The sequence below is a fragment of the Mirounga leonina genome, unplaced genomic scaffold, assembly GCF_011800145.1.
Source record: "Mirounga leonina isolate KUSES-001 unplaced genomic scaffold, KU_Mleo_1.0 Mir_118, whole genome shotgun sequence".
Taxonomy (NCBI): Eukaryota; Metazoa; Chordata; class Mammalia; order Carnivora; family Phocidae; genus Mirounga; species Mirounga leonina.
In genome coordinates this window covers 2,015,492-2,038,467 of record NW_023270277.1, presented here as the reverse complement: position 1 = coordinate 2,038,467, position 22,976 = coordinate 2,015,492, and the positions used below count along the sequence as shown (strand labels likewise).

At 49.9% G+C, this 22,976-nt stretch overlaps 1 protein-coding gene and 1 long non-coding RNA gene across 4 annotated transcripts in view; one reads left to right on the top strand and one right to left on the bottom strand.

Annotated features, from left to right (window-relative positions):
• Positions 1-731: 731 nt before the first annotated feature.
• On the top strand, positions 732-7,459 carry LOC118007343. Its single transcript, XR_004678384.1, has 3 exons — positions 732-2,071; positions 3,987-4,087; positions 6,168-7,459. It is a non-coding gene; the product is annotated as an uncharacterized LOC118007343 (long non-coding RNA).
• A 257-nt stretch (positions 7,460-7,716) lies between these two features.
• Positions 7,717-22,976, bottom strand: part of LOC118007342 (trafficking protein particle complex subunit 12-like) — an 88,691-nt gene continuing 73,431 nt past the window's right edge. For 2 of the 3 annotated variants that reach the window (XM_035000374.1, XM_035000375.1), the window contains exons 8-12: positions 21,741-21,814; positions 17,410-17,508; positions 9,257-9,357; positions 8,544-8,631; positions 7,717-8,368 (exon numbers count right to left, since the gene is read on the bottom strand). In XM_035000374.1, the coding sequence (XP_034856265.1) occupies positions 8,126-8,368; positions 8,544-8,631; positions 9,257-9,357; positions 17,410-17,508; positions 21,741-21,814 (605 nt within the window). In that variant the 3' untranslated portion in view covers positions 7,717-8,125. Of the gene's footprint in view, positions 8,369-8,543; positions 8,632-9,256; positions 9,358-15,135; positions 15,932-17,409; positions 17,509-21,740; positions 21,815-22,976 lie in introns of those variants that run through there. The other variant, XM_035000377.1, reaches the window with a different exon arrangement.

Sequence of the window (22,976 nt, the reverse complement as noted above, 5' to 3'; positions counted from 1 at the left end):
AAAAGTGCATGTGAACTAGATCAATCACACCAGTTACCCCAGACTGGGCAGCGGTTCGCTGCTCCCGCCTTGAAGGAGCAAGGTGGCTGCCCCGGTGCCCTGCAAACGCCAGGCTCCCCAGCCCATGGGGCTGAGTGAGGCTCGCGAGCTGCCCTGGTGTCCTCCTGCCTGGAGGTGGTCATGCGAACGGGGTTGGGGAGGGAGGGTGAATTTGAAGGTGCAAATACCAATTTCTTGGGGGAAACTTTGGTCCTTTCCCGGACTCCCTTGGCTTCGTCCTACAGGAGTCTGTGCAGTACCACCTGCCCCATGCACAAGTGACCTGGGGCTGACAGGCTCGCAGTCCATGGACACACCCCCACAGGGACCCTCGTGCTGTTGTCCCAGGTTGGAGGGACAGGCCGTCTCACTTCCCCAGAGCTGCCAGATTTGAAGGAAAACCCTCAAGGTGAAGGGATTCAAATGACCTCACCAGTTTTTATTTTTCTCCTAGAAGAGAAAATTTTTTTCAAACCTCCTTAGTATCATAGTCCTTTTGGCTCTCTTTTTTTTAAAGGTTTTATTTATTTGACAGACACAGCGAGAGAGGGAACACAAGCAGAGGGAGTGGGAGAGGGAGAAGCAGGCTTCCGGTGAGCAGGGAGCCCGATGCGGGGCTCGATCCCAGGACCCTGGGATCATGACCTGAGCCGAAGGCAGACGCTTAACGACTGAGCCACCCGGGTGCCCCGCTCTTTCTCTTTTTAACATATAATCTATATTTCAACAAGTATGCTGAGACGGTCTGCCTGTAGATACTATATTTGCATGTTTTTGCTGAGCAGGGAGCCGGATGCAGGACTCAATCCCAGGACCCTGGGATCATGACCTGAGCTGAAGGCAGATGCCAAACTGACTGAGCCACCCAGGTCTTTAAAATGGATTATATTTTAAAATGTATTAGAAGAGCTAGGTTTTTAAGTTCTCTCTATGCTCAACATGGGGCATGAACTCCTGACCTTGAGACTGAGTCACATGTTCTGTACAGGGACTGGCCCAGCCGGGCGCCCCTAGAAGAGCTACATCTTTAAAGGACCCTTGCCAGAAGTTCTTTAGTGAGGAAGTTCTCAGGTAGTTTAGATTTTCTTTAAAAGCAGGATTACTGCAGAGCAGAATACATGACCCCAAAAGATGTCACTTTCACATGTGGATTAGTTTGAGCTGAAGGCAATCGACACAGCAGATGCAAGAAAAATTCTTACCTCTCAACTACCTAGAAGAGTTTGGATAGGGGGCCTCACTCAGAGGGAGGGGTTACCAGCTATAAACTTTTACCTGCATAACTTATCTTCCTGTGAATGCTCCTATCTCCTTCCTTAGCTCAGGGTAAAGCGGAAGCCTCAACTGCCTGGCTTGTCCTTGGGGCTCATGTTCTTATGGGTCCCCCCATACCTACACACTTTTCTGTTAACCTGTTTGATACGTCAGATTATTAGGCCAAGGAACCTAGCAGGTGGAGGAGAAAAGTCTCCTCCCCTGCAGCTGGTGCAGTGGGCAGCATCTTTACCAGGAGAACATTCCTCCCCCTGCGGCTGCTGCAGCTGAGCTGCTGGGCCTCTGATAAGTGCTGCCTACATCAGGTAAGGATTTTTACCATGCTAGTGTTCCAATCTCTGCCTGCAGGGTCTCATGGAAGGGAGAAGGGACAGTCCTTCCTTTCATAAACTCAGACTAGCAGGAGCAAATATTTGTAGAACTAGTTCCTTGGATGTAACGATTTGTTAAAGTTTGTTATGAGCACTCTTGGTTTCTGTTGATCCTTTTCCTCCCAGAGATGGTCAGTTTTTCTTTATTGTGTTTTTTATCCTAAAGCAGAATTGCCATAGAGCAGAACACGGGCACAGGCCCTGTGAGCCAGCCCCACATGCTGGCCTCCGTTTGGACACGCGTTGCTTGCGATTAATGTGCCTGCGAGGTAGATGCCTTGCCAAGGGGGCTCTTGAAAGCCATAGCTGAGAAGCTGGCAGGCATGGGAGGATCATTTACCGGCTGTGGGAGTGTTTGCCACTGAATTCGTGGACTCCACGTTCAGGTAAGTTGGTCATGTAACGGGTTAGATGGACACCAGGTCACCCACCAACCTTAAGAAAATATCTGTACAGTGAGGTATGCTGTGAAACACCGCACAGTCCCCAACCCAGAGACCCGTTCCTCTTAGGCGTCAGTCTGGCTCCAAGAGACCCAAAGCTTGGCTGAAGCTGTTAACTTTTTATTTTTCCCACGCACGTTTTCCTTGCATGTTGCTTTATGTCCTGACCGCCCGACTTTGTGACCGGCGAGCACGTTCTCCCTGGGTCAGGTGGTCCACTTACTCAGGTGCAGCTGGTGGCCGGCTGAACTGACTGGGGACCCGAGACCCTAAACCACCGGCAGCACTCTGTCCGGTCATGCCAGCTCCCAGGAATTTGTCATCAAGGGCCCATCCATCAAGGGCTTTTGTCCTCGCCACCGTCATTGTCTTATTGGTGCTGGGAAAGCCCCATTCCAGGAGCACTGCCTGGTGTCTGAGGTTAGTGGGCCACCGGAGGCACCTCATGTTCTCTTGGGAAACTGGACACACTGGTGACCTCAGTCTGACCACTGTGACCATCAAGTCTTGGTTTTGCGGCTAACTCCCGAAGTGAGCTCTCCGGGCTGTGCGAGCTGCCCCTTCTGCATTCTCCGGGTGCCTCTGCTCTTCACCTCATAAAGCCTTTCCACGACTGACGTCAACCTACATCCTACTCTGAAGGGCCTGATGACGGATCCTCTAAATTGGCTGTATTTGAAAGAAAAATGTTTTTAGAGAGCACTCATCCCAAACAATTACCTCACTGGTATCTCTGGAAAAGACCAAACTACAAAGTGGGTAGAAAGTATAATGGCCAGCATTAGGGACTCCCTTAACGGAGTCAAAGAACAGATGCCACAACAAAATTAAACTTGACATCCAATGTAAATTCCCCTCCTTAAAATCTGAAGAGTTACTCACCCTGCCTTCCAGCACCCCTGCTTAACGTGTATTCTAGAACTGTGATCCCGGAAGCTGTGGGTAGCCACAGAAATGGTGAATTCTAAGCTTGTTTCGTGTCCTGAGAACTGCAGTTGGTCAGGTTGGGGGCTCCAGAATCTGGCCAGACACAAGTGTAGGAGGGTGCTTCCCCTTGGTCGCTACATACGGTTCGGCAGAAGTGTGCGCTAGCCCCCCGCGCAGCCAGGGTCCCACTACCCCGCAGCCAGCCCTCGGGGCATCACAACCAGGCCGATGGAGGTGGAAGGCCTTTAGTAAAGAGGAACGCCAAAGATCATGTAAGCAGTACACTTAAAAGCAGGGGTTTCCAAGTCAAACAGAATGGGATGCCTATTTTAATTAGTATGCAGAAGCCTCCAAAAAACTTAATTCCAAAATCGCTTTGTTGACAGAACTGTTGTAGCTTTAATTTCTCATTAGCTCTTTACAAGAGGTCCCTAAAACGTCAGACAGACCCATCTCCTGCTGCTCCCCTCTGTCCCCAAGGCCCGTCCCCAGAGGCTGCTGGGGATGCTCTTCAAAGGTCGAAGGCCACAGTAGAAGAATGTCCTAAATACAAAATCCTCAAATGGATGACCTCCTGCGATCAGTAGATAAAAAGGCAGAAAATAAGAGGGGAGACCCCTGGTGTGACCGAACTTTTGACCATAGCTGATACTCAGAGCCTGACAGGATTATTTTTTTTACTTAATTTTGGGCAGGCCTTTCCCCCAAGCTAAAATAAAACTGTGTCCCCAGAGGGAAAGAAGCCGGAGGTCACTTCGTTGGGTGGGTGGATCCGCCTGGTGACATTCAGGCTGCAACCCTGTTCTCCACGGATTTGGAAACAACGGTCTTGCAAATCTCTTCAAAACCAGAAGGGTGGCTCTAGAAGCAAGTCCTAGCCCATCCGTCTTTACCAATCCTAACCCCGCCCCCCTCCTCTCCGTGTTCACAGATCCAGTAAGAGGAGGACGCTGGGACAGACCTGTTCTGCCCTTCAGAAGAACAGCAAAGGGAAACCTTTCAACAGCGAGCACCCGGGACCTGTGAGAACAGGTGAATAAGCCTCTGAACTCCATCCAGAGAGTTCTGGAGACTTTCTCTGTGCCTTTGTGATGCAGATTTTCTGCCCCCAGCTTCTCTGGGACTTCAAAGCAGTGCTTTGAAATACAAACTTTAGAGAGAGGCTTCTCATCAGAAGGGGAAGGGGGATGCGGTTTATCTACTTTTGGCTTCCTTTTAGAGAGGAACTTTTAAAGCTATTTGGGTCTCTTAGCAAACACGTTTTTTGTGCCACATGGAACCAAACTGTACTAACAGGAAGCCTAGGTCTCTAGAAATTGGCAAATTGGCGTATGTTTTATAATCTAGAGAATACTAATGTGACAGTTCACAATTGCTTGTTGGCATTCACGAGAAATGTCTCAGGCTTAAAAAATTATAATGTGATTGAAGCTACTAAAATAATAAGGAAAACATTCTGTATGCAAGAGACGTGTGATTTTTGGTAAAAGGAGGTCTGAGGAGTGAAGATGCACTTTTGTTGAGGACAAAGAAAGCTGCAGGTTTTTAGAAAAGGCTTTTTTTTTTAAGATTTATTTGTCAGCGTACATGCACAAGCAGGAGGACTGGCGGGCAGAGGGAGAAGCAGACTCCCCGCTGAGGGGCTCGATCTCAGGACCCCGGGATTATGACGTGAGTCAAAGGCAGACGCTTAACCGACTGAGCCACCCAGGCATCCCTGGAAAAGGAATCTTTGAAGAGAAATTTTAATGTGTGGTCATGCTGGCTAAGGTTAAAATTTAGTTTTAATATCAAAAGTAAGTGGTACAAAACTGGTTTTTACTCTTAAAATGAAATTTTCTTCAGGTTTGCTGTTGACAAGACTGTGAAAGTTTCTTTACCTTTTAAATAATGTGCCAGGAAGCCAAGATTCTGTACCTTACACCAGCTCTTTGGTTTCTGGCCCTTTGACTAAATCAACCAAAGTACAGTTTGACAGCCGTCTCTGACCCTCTTCAGTCAAGTGTCCAAACATGTTGATGTTTTCGACCAACTTCCCCAAATCAAATTCTAAATAAGGCCTTCCTTGACCTTGAACTAAGTTTTGAGAGTTTCCAGGGGGTCCCTGGACCATCTCACGAGATTTGGTCTCGCTTATACAAAGAACGATGTAACATTAAATAGGCTTATTTGATGTGTAAAGTTATATGGAAAGCATGTCAAATACGTGATGATAAACCTTCTTAGGTTGCACTGTAGGGGCGAATATTAATATAAATGTTCTACAAATTACATGAAATTCCCAGAAACCTAGTATGTCCTGGATAATGTTGGTCATAATTCCAGTTATCTTAAAACATACAGAAATAAGCAACTAGCTTTGTCAGTTCCATTATAACGAACTCCCCTCAGATCTTTAACAACGGGCAGCCTAAATCTTGTTGGTTACAGACCAGTTGCTTCACTGTGATACTCGGGCCACAGCATTCCTGCAAAGGCATCTCCCCTTTAGGAGAGTCAAGGAAAGGGCTCTGATAAGGACGGGCTTTTGAGAGTCTTACAATCGGAAAAGTGAGCTGGGTAAGACTTTCTAGAACTAATGGAACTGCATGAACTTAGAACAACTATAATTCCATGACTTCTGCTTTGAAACATTGCCTGTTCTTTCGTTTTTCCAGATTTAAGGAAACCTTCTTCTCTTAAGGTATCAACAATTTAAGATACACCCTTGTGAACAAAGATGAAACCATTTTTCTCCCTACCTGATACCTCCAGAATTTGCCAACTTAGTATTCTCATTTTAGTGGCAATATATGTGCATGAGTGCACTAAGAATCCATTCTTGCAACAGGACACGACTGGGAATGTTGGTTATGTTACCAGGCTTTGACTAGACTGTGCTATTTGAGAGTGTTGTGAAGACTCTGAGATGATCAGCTTTCAGGAACTAAGGCTGACCTTATGGAGCCAATAAAGACCCTGGGGGAACATCAGCCTGGCCCCTTGCTTACAGGGTTCCCAGCAGCCTGGCCTGGTGAGCAAGGAAGGGCACTTCCTGGCAGGCCGAAGAACCTCAGGATATTTTGGGGACCTTGAGAAGAGAGGAATTCACCTAAATCTGTATGTATTGCAGGCGAAGTCTGACAGCAGGTCCTTGGTGTGGCTTCTTAGCCTGGAGAGGCTTTTGAGGTTCATCCAAGACTCTTTATGGAAAGTTCCAGCAAAGCAGACTTAATAGAGCCTATATGGTGAGCACTGTTATTCTGCACTTCTATAAATAACCAGGCCGGGTTACTGAAACTAGACTCAATTGGAAAACAGACTTAGTGTTGCTATGGTTGCTTTGATGGATGTGGGCTGGCTGCAGAGAGACCTGATGTTTCAGTAATACGCCTTTGTGGACAGCAGAGTCTAGTGCTGCTCCTGGGCTGTGAGGTTTTGTTTTCTACCTGTAAACTGGACTAGGTCCAAATTCTTCTATTTTCTTCCTATATTTGGCTGCAACTCTCCAAACTGATGTTTCCAGTCCCCCTTGCCCTTCTCACTTGGGAGTTGTTGAGAACTAAAGCTGCCCTTTTCCTGCAGCCATGTGAGCTGGAGCCGGACCCCCTAACATACGCTCTGGAGATACCACCCCAGCTCCCGTGGGGGCCACTCAGAAAGCTTGCCAGCCGTCTGATTTCCACTACCTGGCTTCACTGCATCTGAAGATGCTCCAAGCTCTGGAGCTCAGAAACTGGGACGGCAGCCTGCTCCAGTGACTTAACTCCATTTCCTTCTGTCCCCACATCGAACACCTGGTTACTCACACCCAGGCCTCACTCGGGAGCCCTCTTGCATAGCTGCCTCCTGAACTGAGACCCAGCTGCCTAATGGAACCGACCTATTCTCAGGACTAAGAGATGAGGTCAGTGAGCTGGAGCAGTCGACCAGCTCACTTTCTGGACTGCAGAATTTCCCGGAGATTTCAAAGGTAGGACTGAGGCAGGGGGAGGATATGTGCCCCCCAAATATGCTACTTTGGCAAGTGGATTAGTTTGAGCTGAAGACAATCAGGATGAAGGTTTAAGAAAAACGTTTACCTCTCCCTCAACTACTTAGAAGGGTTTGGATGGGGGCCTTGCTCAGAGGGGGAGCTGTTCCCAGCTATAAACTTTTACTGAATGGCTTATCTGTACACTGGGGCAAAGTTCTGTGAACCCCCCTCCTCTCCCGCTGAAGCCCCAGGTCCCTAGCTCCTTCCTTAGCTCAGGATGGCACAGAAGCCTCAATTGCCTGGCTTGGATCTCATCTTATGGGTCCCTTTTATGTACGTAATTAAACTTTTCTCCTGTTAATCTGTCTTACATCACTTTGCTTGTTAGAACACCCAAAGAACCTAGCAGGGTGGAGGAGAAAACTCCTCCTCTATACTCTGTAGTACTAAAGCAAACGTCCCGGCATATAGGATGAAGGAACACCTAAATCAACATGTGCTTGGTTCAAAAATACCTCCTAGCCCACGTGCTTGTGCACGTTCCATGTTCTCCCTTGGTTGTACAAACCACAGAAGAAATACGGTGGGTTCTTTCCCCCATCTCCAGGCCTGTCCAGCATCAGCTGAAAAGGAGTTGAATACAAGTAATGTGTTTAGTTCTGGGATGTGAGAGGAGCGAAGGAGAGAGAAGGTGCACGGCCGTCTGTTTGGTGTTTCTCTGCCTTTATGCCCAGACGTACTGGAGGATCTACAGAGTGAGAATAGTTGGTTTTTCACCTTTTCTCTGAGGATATTCAGAATTACGAGATGAAGCAGCTCAGCTTCCAAGAATAAACAAAAGGGACCCAGGGCCACCCCAGAGCTGCTGCTGCCCGTGCCCGCCACCCACAGCGCATGTTCGCCCCCTGGATTCCTAACCTCTGGCAGAGCTGTGGGCACGGGGTCTGCTGGAGTCTGACAAACGGCCAGACAGTGCGGGCCTCTGCGTGGCTCCGGATGAAGAAGACTGCTCCCCGGCACGCGTGAAAGATTTTATTGACTCCGTCAGTCGTGTTCCTCTGTTAGCACCCGTGTCCACCATTCAGAGGCCCTGGGGGCTCCAGAGGGCGAGTGTCCTATGCAAGCTTGAGGCACTGGGTGTTGAAGCTGTCCCCCTCCTTCCCGGCGACCGCCTCGAGCAGGGACTGCTTCTTCTGCATGCTGCGAGAAGACTCCAGCTCGTACATGGTGGTCAGGTTGAAGAGCACGCTCTCGTGCAGGTAGTGCTTGGGGTCCTGCTGGACCATGGCCTCCAGCTGCCGGAGGGAGTCCTTGAGTTTACCCAGGTAGAGCAGACACACGGCGGCATTGTTGTTGGCCTGGAGGGAGGACACAGGCACAGGATTGGACCTGGCAGCCGTCCATCTGCTCACGGGGCGGGGCAGGGGGCAGCCGAGGCTGGCCCTCCTGGGAACCTGCCCACCCACTGGGATGGGTGCCCATGGACGCCAGACAGGCCCCCGAAGTTAGCCCCCAGCTCTTGTGGGGCCTTACCACGGCGTTTGTTGGGTCAATCCTGAGGATTTCTGTGAAGAATCTGTGGGCTTCTGCGAAGTTATTCTGACCGAGGTGAAGGAACGCTCTGGAACATAAAGGACAGAGCAGTTAAGCAGGAAGAGGGGTTAATGGCATAGACAGGAGCGTGCCGCATCTCCTCGGCATGATTCTGAGCAGCCTGGTGTTGGGCGGTGGGGGGATGGACACTGCAGCTGAATGAGCCACATCACGGCTGGCAAATTAAACTCTTGTTAGGTGAAGTTATGACCTCTGACTTAAGTGACTTCATGCTATAAAAACGGACACCTGCATGCTGGTTACTTTCTGTGGCAGTGTGAGCTCTGCTCCCGGCCCAGGCTCCATCTTCATAAACCTCCACCCAGCCCCACACTGTGTGTGTGTGACTCCTACGGACATGAAAACATGGGCATTAAAGCAGCTGGGGGCTAGAGAGAATAAACATTTATGCAAATTTATGTTGAAAATGGGCAATATAAACAGTACTTTGAAAAACAAGGGGAAAACATTTTAGTCTGTTGAGACTGAAAGGTGTCTAAGTTCAAGGAGACACCAGTGGGTGCGTTGGGTGGTGACGACTTGTGTGTCAGGTCTGGGGCATGGGGCAGGAACACCGTCCCTAGAGGGCTTTACTACACAGAATCTGAGCTCTTGGGAGATTTGAGAAAACAGTCTTTTTTAAAGAGGTTTACCTGTTCATTAAAACCATTATCTTGCCTTGTAGTCCATCCAATTTCTGGGTTACTTTCTCCACGTCTTGAAAATACTTCTCAGCTGTTTTGATGTCTCCAATCTGCTTTGACAAAGTTACTTCAGGTAACAAAATTAGCAAGTGTACATCCACACACACAGTTACCTGACGGGTCAGCTCAGAAGACATGTTTGCACCAGGTGGGGAAATTCTGGCAACATCACTAATCATTACTTGTAAAAGTGAATGCCATTTAGGACACAGGGGAAGATTAACACCCATAGGTCAGGAATGAAGTGAATTACATGCCTTATTAAGTCTTAGTTTTTAATTTGTACCTTTTGAAGGGAATCCATCATTAAGTAAAATAATAAAGGGTAACTTTCAGGGGCGCCTGGGTGGTTCAGTCGTTAAGCGTCTACCTTCGGCTCAGGTCATGATCCCAGGGTCCTGGGATGGAGTCCCACATCGGGCTCCCTGCTCCACGGGAAGCCTGCTTCTCCCTCTCCCACTCTCCCGCTTGTGTTCCCTCTCTTGCTATTGCTCTCTCTCTGTCAAATAAATAAAATCTTAGGAAAAAAAAAATAACTTTCAGAGAGGTGGCCAAGTAAGAGGACCCTGAGCTCATCTGGTCCCATGGATCCAGCTAGATAACATCAATGCAAACAACCCAGATGATGACCCAAAGGCAGAACAAACTCCACAACTAATGGCAGAGAAGATGCCACAACAAAGAGAGTAGGAAGGACAGACATGCGGTAGGGAGTTAAACCCTAGGGGCCAGCCACGGGAGAGGGGCAGCAGGTGCAGAGAGGGGTGAGAAACAGACGATCACACCAGGGACCCCACACGAGGCAGACGAATCCCCAGAGCATCTGGATTTGAAAATCAGAGGGGCCGAATTTTGTGAATTCTTACAACCAGCAGGACGTAAAGCCTGGAACTTTGAAAACCAGCCGGCTTGGCTCTGGGAGAGCCTGGAGGTGACTGGAAGCTGGGTCCCTGCCCTCAAAGGGACAGCATAGCAAACGGCCCATGGAGAGCTAGATTAGAAGCAGCAGTCTGAAAACTGCCTGGGGCATACGGGAGGGAGAGTGCCTGAGGGACTTCCGCAGGAAAAGGGGAGCTGGCGGGCACCGTGCCCTCCCCTGCCCCAGCACTACCTGACCTGCCTGCACCGTGCCCGCACCCCTCCAGCTGGGCCCACTGTGGGCCCCCTCACCCAGAGGACCGGCACAAACCTTGCTGGCAAGGCATCTCCTGACTTCCCTGGGAGGATGCACAGACCTTGTTAAAACTGCCCCCACCCACATGCCTGTACACACTTTGCAGTGGACCCAGCTGGCCCCAGTCTCCATGGTGGCTGCTGTCCTCTGCAGAAGAGGACTGGTGTGCACAGCTTGTCACACTGCGCCCCTGCTGGTGGGTGCTTTGTGGTAGCCCTGGCCAGCCTGGGCTCTTGCAGCAGCTGTGCGTCCTCTGTGGAACAGGAACAGGGCTGCTTTGTTACCTGCCTGCTCCTCTCAACGGCAGGAGACATAGCCGACTTTCCTAACACAGAGAGTGAGGCAAAATAAGGAGACAGAGGAGTATGTTGCCTATGAAAGAACAGGACAAAGTTGCAGCAAGAGACCTAAGCGAGATGGAGATTAGTATGCCTTATAGAGAATTTAATGATCATAAAGATACTCATTGGACTTAGAAAAGAGTGGAGGGCATCAGTGAAATCCTTAACACAGAGATAAAAAAGAACCAATCAGAGATGAAGAACACAATAAATGAAATTAAAAATACACTAGATGGAATAAATAGCAGGTTAGAGGAAGCAGAGGAGCAAGTTAATGACCTGGAAGACAGAGTAATGGAAAGGAATCAAGCTGAGCAAATGAGAGAAAAAAAGATTATGCAAAATGAGAGAACAGACTTTGGGAACTCAGTGACTCCATCAAGTGGAATAACAGTTGCATTACATGGATCCCAGAAGAAGAGGAGAGCCAAAAGGCAGCACAACATTTACTTGAAGAAATAACAGCTGAAAACTTCCCTCATCTGAGGAAGGACACAGACACCCACATGCAGGAGGCACAGAGAATTCCCATCAAAATCCACCCAAGGAGGTCCACATGAGACACGCGGTAATTAAAATGGCAAAAAGCAGTGACAGAACAGGCAGCAAGACAGAAGACAGTTACACACAAGGGAAACCCCCAAGGCTATTGGGGGATTTTGCAGCAGCAACTTTCCAGGCCAGAAGGGACAGAGGGATGATACATTCAAAGTGCTGAAAGGGAAAAATCTGCAGCCAAGAACACTCTATCCAGCAAGTCTATCATTCAGGATAGAAGGGTACTCATTTCAGCAGCACATATACTAAAACTGGAACGACAGATACCAAGAAGATGAGCATGGCCCCTGCACAGAATAGGAGGAGAAATGAAGAATTTCCCAGGCAAACAAAAACTAAAGGATATGTACACCCCTGCTCCGCTGGGAGTCTGCTTCTCTCACTCCCTCAGCTCCTCCCCCCTTCTCATGTTCTCTCTCAAATAAGTAAATAAATAATAAATCTTAAAAAAAAAAAAAAAAAACTAGAGGCGCCTGGGTGGCTCAGTTGTTAAGCATCTGCCTTCGGCTCAGGACATGATCCCAGGATCGAACCCCGCGTCGGGCTCCCTGCTCAGCGGGAAAACTGCTTCTCCCTCTCCCACTCCTGCTGTTTGTGTTCCCTCTCTCGCTGTGTCTCTCTCTGTCAAATAAATAAAACCTTTAAAAAAACCCACAATAAAACAGATCAATGAACCCAGGAGCTGGTTCTATGGAGAGATCAACAAAATTGATAAACCTCTAGCCAGACTCATTAAAAAAAAAAAAAAAGACTCAAAGAAAATCACAAATGAGAGAGGAGAAATAACCAACAGAGAAATAGATTTATAAGAGAATATTGTGAAAAATTATAACAACAAATTGAACAACTGAGAAGAAATGGGTAAATTCCTAGAAACATAAACTACTAAAACTGAAGCAGGAAGAAATAGAAATTTTGAACAATCCAATTTCTTGCAATGAAATTTAATCACTAATCAAAAACCTCCCAACAAACAAAAGTCCAGGACTAGATGGCTTCACAGGGGGAATTCTACGAAACATATAAAGAAGAGTTAATAATACCTATTCTTTTCAAACTATTCCAAAGAACAGAAAAGGAAGGAAAACTTCCAAATTCATTCTATGAGGCCAGCATTACCCTGATACCAAAACCAGATAAAGACACCACAGAAAAAGAGAACTATAGACCAATATCCCTGATGAACATAGATGTAAAAATCCTCAATAAAATATTAGCAAGCCCAATCCAACAATACATTAAAATAATTTACCACAATCAAATGGGATTTATCCCTGGAATGTAAGGGTGGTTCACTATTTGCAAATCAATCAATGTGATACATCACATCAATAAGAGAAAGGATAAAAACCATGTGATCATTTCAATAGATGGCAGAAAAAGTATTTGACAAAGTACAACATCCATTCATAATAGAAACCCTCAACAATGTAGATTTAGAGGGAACATCCCTCAACATAATAAAGGGCACGTATGAAAAAAACACAGATAACATCATCCTCAATGGGGAAAAACAGAGCTTTTCCCCTAAGGTCAGGAACAAGACAGGGATGTCCACTCAGCACTTTTATTCAACATAATACTGGAAGTCCTTGCCTCAGCAATCAGACAAGAAAAAGAAATAAGAGGCATTGAAATTGGTAGGGAAGAAACCAAACTTTCACTATTTGCAGATGACATGACACTATATACAGAAAACCCACAGACCACCAAAGAGCTACTAGAACTGACAAATTCAGTAAAGTCACAGGATATAAAATCAGTGTATAGAAATCTATCGCATTCCTATACACTGATAATGAAGCAGCAGAAAGAGAAATCAAGGAATCAATCTCATTTACAATTGCACCCAAAATAAAATATCTAGGAATAAACCTAACCAAAGAGGTAGAAGATCTGTACTCCGAAAACTAGAAAACACTGATGAAAGAAATTGAAGAAGACACAAAGAAGTGGAAAGACATTCAATGCACAGGGACTGGAAGAACCTATTTGTTAAAATGTCTATATTAGAGCAATCTACAGATTTAATGCAATCCCTATCATAATACCAATAGCATTTTCCCCAGTGTTTGAACAAACAATCCTAAAATTTGTAGAGAACCACTGAAGACCCCGAATAGCCAAAGCAATCTTGAAAAAGAAGCAAAGCTGGAGGCATCACAATTTTGGACTTCCAGCTCTATTACAAAGCTGTAGTAATCAAAACAGTATGGTACTGGCACAAAAATAGACACATAGATCAACGGAACAAACAGAAAACCCAGAAGTAAACCCACAATTATATGGTCAATTAATCTTCAACAAAGGAAGCAAGAATATACAATGGGGAAAAGACAGTCTCTTCAAAAAATGGTGTTGGGAAAACTGGACAGCTACATGCAAAAGAATGAAACTGGACCACTTTCTGACACCATACACAAAAATAAACTATAAAATGATTTAAAGACCTAAATGTGAGTCCTGAAACCATAAAAATACTAGAAGAGAGCACAGACTATAACCTCTGTGACATCAGCCATAGCAACATTCTTCTAGAAATGTCTCCTGAGGCAAGGGAAGCAAAAGCAAAAATAAACCACTGGGACTACATCAAAATAAAAAGTTTCTGCACAGCGAAGGAAACAATCAAAACTGAAAACCTACTGAATGGGAGAAGATATTTGCAAATGACATATCTGATAAAGGGTTAGTATCCAAAATATATAAAGAACTTACAGAATGCAACACCCAAAAACCAAATAATCCAATTAAAAAATGGGCAGAAGGCATGAGCAGACATTTCTCCAAAGACACGCCGATGACCAAAAAGACACATGGAAAGATGCTCAACATCACTCACCATCAGGGAAATACAAATCAAAACCACCATGAGCTATCACCTCACACCTGTCAGAATGGCTAAAATCAACAACAGAAGAAACAACAGGATGTGGAGGAAGGGGATCCCTCATGAGCTGTTGGTGGGAATGCAAACTGGTGCAGCCACTGTGGAAAACAGTATAGAGGGTCCTCAAAAAGTTAAACATAGAAACACCATATGACCCATTAATTCCACTACTAGGTATTTACCCAAAGAAAATGAAAACACTAATTCAAAGGGAAACACACACCCTTATATGTTTATATATAGCAGCACTATTTACAATCGTGCCCATCGACTGATGAATGGTTAAAGATGTGGTGTGTGTGTATATATATATGTATGTAGACAATGGAGTATTATTCAACCATAAAAAAGAATGAAATCTTGCCATTTGCAACGACATGGATAGAGCTAGATAGTATAATGCTAAGTGAAAGAAGTCAGTCAGAAAGGTACGTACTATATAATTTCACTCATATTTGGAATTTAAGAAACAAAATAAAGGAGCAAAGGGGGAAAAAAGAGAGAGAGACAAACCGAGACTGTTAACTACAGGGAACACAGGGATGGGGGGAGATGGGGAAACAGGTGACAGGGACTAAGGAGCGCACCTGTTGTGATGCGCAGCGGGTGATATATGGAGGTGCTGAATCACTACGTTGTACACCTGAGACTAACATAACACTGTATGTCAACTACACTGGAATTAAAAAACTCAATAAATAAGTAAAAATTCTTACATAAATAAAGCTTAAAACACACACACACACACACGCACACACACAGTATGTTTCAGTACAATAAGCCAGGCCCCAAGTCACTTGTTGGGGTTGTGACTGGTAAAATGACAGGGACCATCACATTCACAAATTTCAAAGTCATACTGGAACCCGATACGGAACTCTAGTTTATTCTGCCCAACCAAACCAAGCCACACCCAGCACCCATTAAACACCCAAGGAAGCCTGCTGGCTATCCTGAAGTGGAGCTGACAGGGACAGCCCTGGCTGCTGACAGCCTGGCAACTCCCTGCGCTTCCCTTCCAGAAGCTCTGGCGGAGGTGTGTCGTAAAGGGAAGTACCACAGTTTTGATTTCCTTTGCAGAAACACAGAATTCAGACAGTTTGTGGTCGGGCAACAGTCCAAGTGTCAAGGAGAGGTGTTTGAGAAAGAGTTCCCGAGTGCTTAGGTCTCCTGGTCACTTGCCTGGGATTCGGTGTCCTTCGTCCCCCGTTTCCCCGTCTCCGTTCAGAACCAGGTGTCACCTCCTTCAGCCCCGAGAACAAAGAACACCACGAGCTTCCCTCGTGGTGTTTGCCACCGCCCCCAAACCAGGTGGGATGTCAAACAAAGCTCTGGAAGCCAGTGCCTTTCTCTCCAAGATTCTGTGTCCAGACGTTTCTCTCAATGACCTGAGGCCAGAAACATGTCCAGGGAAATGCTCAGAGTCCCAGCCTGACGCAGACCTCAGGACTGTTGGATCCATGGCTCCCGCCTGAGGCTGCTTCATGCGTCAGGGTTCTTAAATGGGCGTCCAGCATATATTCCTCCAGCTGTGTAAACTGAGACTCAGAAATGACGTTTCTGGGTTTGTCCTACTGGATTCCAAGCACAGCACTGTGTTCTCTATGTGGCTTGTCGTGCTCAGTCTGCACAATGACCTCACAGGATGATCATGAGCGTCCCTGGCACACGGAGAAGATACGGCTTACGTGCTAGCAGAGCACGAGAACAGACAGAAACCCAGTCTTCCAGCCTCCTCAACATCCACGCTGTCAGTCAGGGAAGGCCGCCCTTGAGAGCCCCACAACAGAGGCCCCTGAGCGCCCCAGGAGGGACTCAGAGACCACAGCTGGCCTTCATCGTCAGGCTGTCCTTGGACCCAGTGCAGGTCTCATCTGCTTTCCATGAACAGTATGGGCTGGGGCTGGCGGGAGGAGAAGGAGATGAGAGAGAGTGTGTGTGTGTGTGTGTGTGTGTGTGTGGTGTGGAGGAGGGGATTGTGCATGTGTGTGTGAACTTGGGGTGTAGGAGTGTGCGCACACGCCCGTGTGTGTGCACGGTGTGGAGGAGGGTGTGCGTGTGTGTGTGGACGACTGGGGGTGTAGGAGGACAGGGCCACCCTTCAGTGAAGAGAACCTGAGCTCTGGGCTCAGAGAGCCCTTGTTCAGACTCTTCCTGGTACGCTTATGTCTCGGGCCTCGGGCAGCTCACTCAACCACAGGGAAGCTTCCGTTTGCTAATCTGTAAAATGACTGGTAATCCCCACGGTGGAGCGGCTCCGCACGGTGCCCGCTCAGGGTGAGTGGTGCTCCAGAGACGTCTGGCCCTTCTCTGACTATCAGGGACCATCATTTGCTCATACTCCTTTCCCCAGCCCCAGCTCGGGGCGTTATAGCAGAAGCCCTACAGATGGAGGGTGGGCCGGGGGCAGAGGCCCTTAGGCTCAGCCTGCAAAGGTGGGATGGCCATCCTGGGAGAGACAGAAGTGAGGAGGGGCGCACATCCCTCCATCGCCAAACGGTCCAGGAAGATGCTCCTGGCTTCGGCACTGTTCTTGGCAAGAGGGTGTTGTCCCTCACCCTCTGCCCTGTTGGGGCTGCTTCATGGTGGACTTTGTGCGCTCTTTCCAGCAAAACAGCAGCAAGGGACTCTATTATCAGCCAACTTCAAATAAGATTCCGTATGGCTTTATCAACGCTCTTCTCAGTGTAACAGGATGATTTCTAAAGTGATCTGTTTCAATGCTTCACCAATGAAAGTCTATGGAAACTCACATTTAGCAATTTGGCTTCCTGATCCCGTCAAAGCCAGTGGGACTTAATACAGTCAAACCAGAACTACTATAAAGAACTAAACCTTTAACATTTGATGCGAAACATTTTTTGAGCTTTTTTTTTTTTTTAGATTTTATTCGAGAGAGAGAGAGCACTAGCAGGGGGAGGGGCAGAGGGAGAAGCAGGCTCCCTGCTGAGCAGGGAGCCGGGTGTGGGGCTCAATCCCAGGACCCTGGGATCATGACCTGAGCCGAAGGCACGCTTCACCGACTAAGCCCCCCAGGCGCTGCTCTGTGCTATTTCTTATCTACAGAATGAATGCTGAGTCCCAGGCCACCCAGGCAGGGACCGCCCGCCATAGCTCACATGCCTGGTGTGGCATGTACCTGAAGGAAAATCCGGCCGATGCCACTCAGCAGCTGTGGCTCCTGCTCTGGGTAATACTGGATAACCGAGTGATAAGCATCCACAGCCAGCACGTAGTCCTATGGGAAGAACAACCGGAAGAACATTTTAGAGTTAAAAAGATCGCTCTTGGGTTTGCGAAGTTAGCAGCTCAAGTACCTGCAGATCTGCATGTGGAGAGAGGGCACGTGAATGCGTGAGCTGGGCGGAAGCAGGAAACCCAGTGCTGGAAGCCGGGCCCACGAGGGGCGTGCAGGCTGGCGTGACAACAGGGCACACCAGGGTTCCGAGTTTTGTTCGAAACCAGAGTCAGGAAACACCTTCCTCTCCCTCTTCCTGCTTCCATCTACATGGCAATGGGAATTCACCTACACTGTCTCTCTCTCTTTCCTGTAAAATCATTAAGTGAATTGGTGAACTTTGTCTTGTCACTATCTGCCAATTCCATAAACCAAATTTATTAACAGCATCTCTTACATGTTTTCTATGTTAGAAAGTGAGGGAAAGTCCTTAAATGCAAACACACAAGACACTGCACCAAACACTGTAGCTGAGAGCAGGCACAAGATGCAGCCACATCAGAGGCCTTCACCAGCCTCTCTGGGTCGTCGGCGCACCCTCCACGCCGCCCCTTGGGAGCGGCCCGGCCATCTCTGCACTCCCCTGCTGCCCCCCCAGTGCCAGCCCGCGGGACGCACGCAGCCAATGCTGAGTCATGTAAACCCTGTCCGTCCACAAGTAAGAGGTGGAACCTGTCACCTCTCTCAGGTGCGACCAAGTCACCGGGCGGAGTTGCCGGGGACACGGCCCTTGGCTTGTATCAGGCCCCCCACAAACCCCGGCTCTCTGGAACAGCAGTGATCACTGTGACGTTCACTGGGCAGGCTCGGTGGTGGGTAGCGTGTTTTCCCCGCGTCACAGCACACGGCCACAAGACAGATGGCAGCAGACGCACTTGGTCACCCCCACAAGCACTTTATTCTCCACTTTTTCAGTCTGATCTAAACTGGGGCTGGAGTTACTAGTGTGCTAATTGGAATGGTCTACAGAAAGACAGGTGACAAGTAAAATTCCAGTTTCGCAGGAAAAGAATGAAAAAACTCTCTCCAGTCTGGCACCTTCCAGGGAAGCTCATTAAGACAAATTTTATTCAAGATGCAGTGCTCACAAGGAACCTGACAGCACATGCCTGTCCCTCCCCATGGCTTCATGCTGTCACTGCCGCCCACGGCAGGGCTGTGCTGTTTGAGGGTTGTGTGTGCATATGTGTGTGAACACGCACGAGTGTGTCAGCGTGGGAGACGTGTGGGCACAGGCGCAAGTGTGAGTGCAGGGAAGCACAAGTGTGAGAAAGCAAGCGGGTAACGAGTGTGTGCATAAGCGTGAGCAAGTGTGCGCATGCAAGTGTGAGAAAGCAAGAGGGTAACGAGTGTGTGCACAAGTGTGAGCAAGTGTGCGCATGCAAGTGTGAGAAAGCAAGCGGGTAATGAGTGTGTGCACAAGCGTGAGCTCGTATGAGCAAGTGTATGCTGAGAGGCACCTCTTGTGGGGGAGGCAGTGCCTCCCACTGCTCGGTGGCTGGGGCAGGGCCCTAAGGTGGCTGAGGCCCCAGCTGAGTGTGCACAGGGTGCCCCCACGAGCTCCAGGGGGGAAGTCACCTGCTGTAATTCAACACCTGCCCGTCACTGCTGCTTTCGAGTGAACAAAAGGCAGGTCTGAAGTTCCCGTTAGTGCTAGAGTGTCACTGACACCTGTGCCCCAAATCTTGGCTCCTGTGTCACTCCAGCTGGCACCGTGGACAGCCAGAGCCAGGATGTGGAGGGCGGGGACATGCCCACTTCCACGGAAGTGCAAGCCCACGGAAGCCAATGTCACTGCCTCACAGCTCTGTTGCAGCACCTGAGGCCAGGAGTCAGTTTTCCGAAGATGATTTGACATGAAAGGACAGCTTTCAGAAACCAAGCAATGATCCCTGATGGAGTTATTCTGCCGTGGATCTGTGCAAACACGACGCTCCTGGGAGAATAAACCAGGGCAGATCCACCGGCGTGGAACGCACGTGGGAAAGCTGGCTTCCCGGTAGGAGGTCAGACCACGGAGGCGGAGGGACCGCCACCAGGCCAGCTGCGCTCGCGGGGCCTGCTCCTGCAGGGCCTGGATGGGAGATGGCCCGGGAGCGCCTGTGGCCTCGGGGACGGGCTCCGGAATGTTTCGCGGAGACTACTTGCAAATGAAGCAGAGCGGAAGTGTGCCACAGAGCTTCCTGAAATTGATTATCATGGCTTGACATGGTTTATTTGCTGGAAGTGGAGGGAATACAGTCTCTTAAAGGGAAAATGGCTCAAACGATCTTTTTTTTACATTTTTAAATTTTTATTTATTTATTTGAGAGCGAGATAGTGAGAGAGAGCACGAGCAGGGGAGAGAGGGAGAAGCAGGCTCCCCGTGGAGCAGGGAGCTGGACACGGGACTTGATCCCAGGACCCTGGGATCATGACCTGAGCCGGAGGCAGACGCTTAACCGTCTGAGCCACCCAGGCGCCCCTCAGATGAGCTCTTTTGAGAGTTTACCCCACTGCAGACCACACAGACTGGCTCTGGGAAAGGCCACTTGTGAGCTGCTTACAGGACAGGCCTATTCTAGCTCAGTGCTCACCCTTCTCCCTTTAGCAGCTACGCTGGTTTGGTGGCCGCGAAACTGGATTTACAACTGTTTGCGGGCCGAGAGGGTTTGTGTGGATGACTGAAGCAGAAGAGGCTGGTTTACGTGGCTGCGTGGTCCCTCAGCTGATGCCTACGTGGGGCCGGGAGAGGGGGTCCCTGCGGCACAGTGAAGCAGTAGGTGCTGGTCAGCCGGCGTGGTGCCCCCACACTACCACGGGTCTAAGGAAAGGGAGTGGCATTTAAAACGTGGGACTGCGCAAATGTCCCCGGCCACGGCACACCCGTCCCCGGGCCCAACGGCACGTCCTGCTGGTATTTGGGGCTGAAACGTACGAGTGGATTTCTTGTCATAAAAAAGTTAATATTTATTTCACCGTAACAGACACGTGACCGACAAGAACTGAGTGGCTGATGATATAACTCGCGGTTGGACACGAGCGGCACACGAGGGCCGTGTACGCGCCCCACGTGGCCAGAGAACGCGCACGCACGTGCTCGCTCAGGCTTCCACCGCACAATGTTCCCTTTTTAACTCATGAAAATGGAAGATTAGTGGAAAATTCCAATTAACCTGCATTCACCATAAAGTACTTTTGAAACAGTAACAGGCTCTGTCTTGGGTCCCGACGACGCAGGCAGAAAACTTACGTGGCTGCTTGACGGTACTGTTACCACCATGGAAAAACCAGTAAGAGCACTTTTCTCCCGTAATCTTCAAATAAAAATCTACCCGTGGAACAGGTAACTTCCCTCCTGGGCAGTCTTAGCCCCATGATTCATGAAACATCAGTCCTGTGGACGAACGATCTGCTCTGTCTTTGTCCAAGCCGTGGGCTTCCCATGTAGTGGCAGTGGCCCCCAGGCGGGAGGCTGGAGCGTGGGGCGGAGGGGACAGGGCCCGGCTCCAGGGAGGGACCTGCTCACTGAGGGAACACACTCCCTCCTGCCCCCACACACACACTGGGGGCAAGACCACGAGGGATGGCACCACTCGGGCAGCCACCTGCTCAGAAACACCGGCCGCGCACACAGCAGGGAGAACGCCCTGAGCTCCTTCACCCCACACCGTCCTTCGCCCCGTGTGCGGGGGGGTGCTGCGTGAACGTCAGAGCCGGAGGGGCTTCAAAGACAGCTCTGAGCCCCTTCAGAGCCGGCGCCTGGGGCCCAGGACATGAAGGACGCTGCAGGGTCACCGTCTGCGCCCTCGTGTCCCACCCCTACAGGGGCCACCTGCGCCCCCAGGGCAGGCTGCTCTAAAGTGGGTTCAGAGCACCCGTCCCCTCCCTGACCGAGTGGGCCAGGGCTGTGCTGGGAATGCACGCCCGAGGCCAAGCCCTCCGCTCCGCGCCCAGGGCACGAGCCTCACACACGGGGCTGCGAGGGGCGGATGTGTAACATGGCTGTCGCCCCGGGGCCAGTCATGGGACTCACCCCCCATGACAAACCGCCTGCTCTGCTGTGCTGAAGATCAAGCTCAGGAATGACCTTGGGCTGACCTGAAGGGGCCTGGGGCTAAGCGATTCCCGCCGCAGCTCTCCCCGCGCCCCACCTTGGGCTAAGCCTCCTGCTCACCGCGGGGCACCTCCTCATCAGGGTCCCAGCCACCCCGCGCAGCTTCTGCTGACTCCCCCCTCCAGAACGGACGTACCTTCATCAGGAGCAGGCAGTTTGCCATGGAGCACATCACCCGGCCTAGTCGGGACCGCCACAGCTGAATGGAGGCTGCAAGAGAAGGGCAGCGGTGAGCGTGTGCGTGTCGGGGCCACGCCCCAGCCCTCGGCCACGGTCTTGTCACCGGGGCTGCTGAGCGCAGGGCATCAGGCCAGCGCTCTTGGCTCGGGGTGGAGAGTGGATGCAGAAGGCACACAGCAAGAACAGGAGGCTAACGGGTCAGCTTCAGGGCTGACAGGAGACCACACAGCCCAGCCAGGGCCATGCTCACAGAGCATGAACACATGGGTATGCCTGTGGTTGGCTCACTGTCCAGACACTGGACCCCTTTCCAGCTGACCTGTGGGAGGCGCCGCCCACCTGCCTGGGGGTGCAGTCCAGCCACAAGCCCCCGGCTGTGGGGCTGGCAGATGGCTGGCCCAGCAGGGTGTCTGCACATCGAGCTCTGTGTCCTGGGATCGGCCTTCTCCAGGCCCCACTGCAGAACCTCTCAGATGGAAACTGTAACTACCACCCTGCCTTCCAGACTCTGAGCATCAGTGTGAGAAGGGCACAGAACTGCTGCCTAAAAGGCCAGGAGCACCCTCACATGCGGGGGAGGAGATGGGCAATGATGCAGAACCAAAGCCAGCTCCCCACGGGGTGTCTGCCCAGTGGTGGCGTGTGGTCACACACATGGCCCAGGAGGAAGGCGAGAATGGGGGAGGACAGGGGAGCACAGTAGGACCAGGACGGGGAGGAGGGGGAGGGGGAGGAGGGCAGGGGTGGGGAGGCAGGTGGCGGGGGCACATTGGCCGGGTCAGATGGTTCAGCTGAGGGCTGGGGGCGTACGTGAACAACCATACTCCAGTGAGCCTACCTCACCCCGAATCTGACCGTCCCACTGCTGCCAGGACCGATGGCCAATTGTGGGGTAACAACTGCCTAGAAATTATGCTTATTCTTGGACTACTTCAGAACACAATAAACTTAATTGCCAGAATTAAGAACTTAACTCACTTCGCCTTTCAGCAATTAAAAATACATTAGCTGCGGGCGCCTGGGTGGCTCAGTTGGTTGAGCAACTGCCTTCGGCTCAGGTCATGATCCTGGAGTCCCGAGATCGAGTCCCGCATCGGGCTCCCTGCTCGGCGAGGAGCCTGCTTCTCCCTCTGACCCTCCCCCACTCATGTACTCTCTCTCTCTCTCTCATTCTCGCTCTCTCAAATAAATA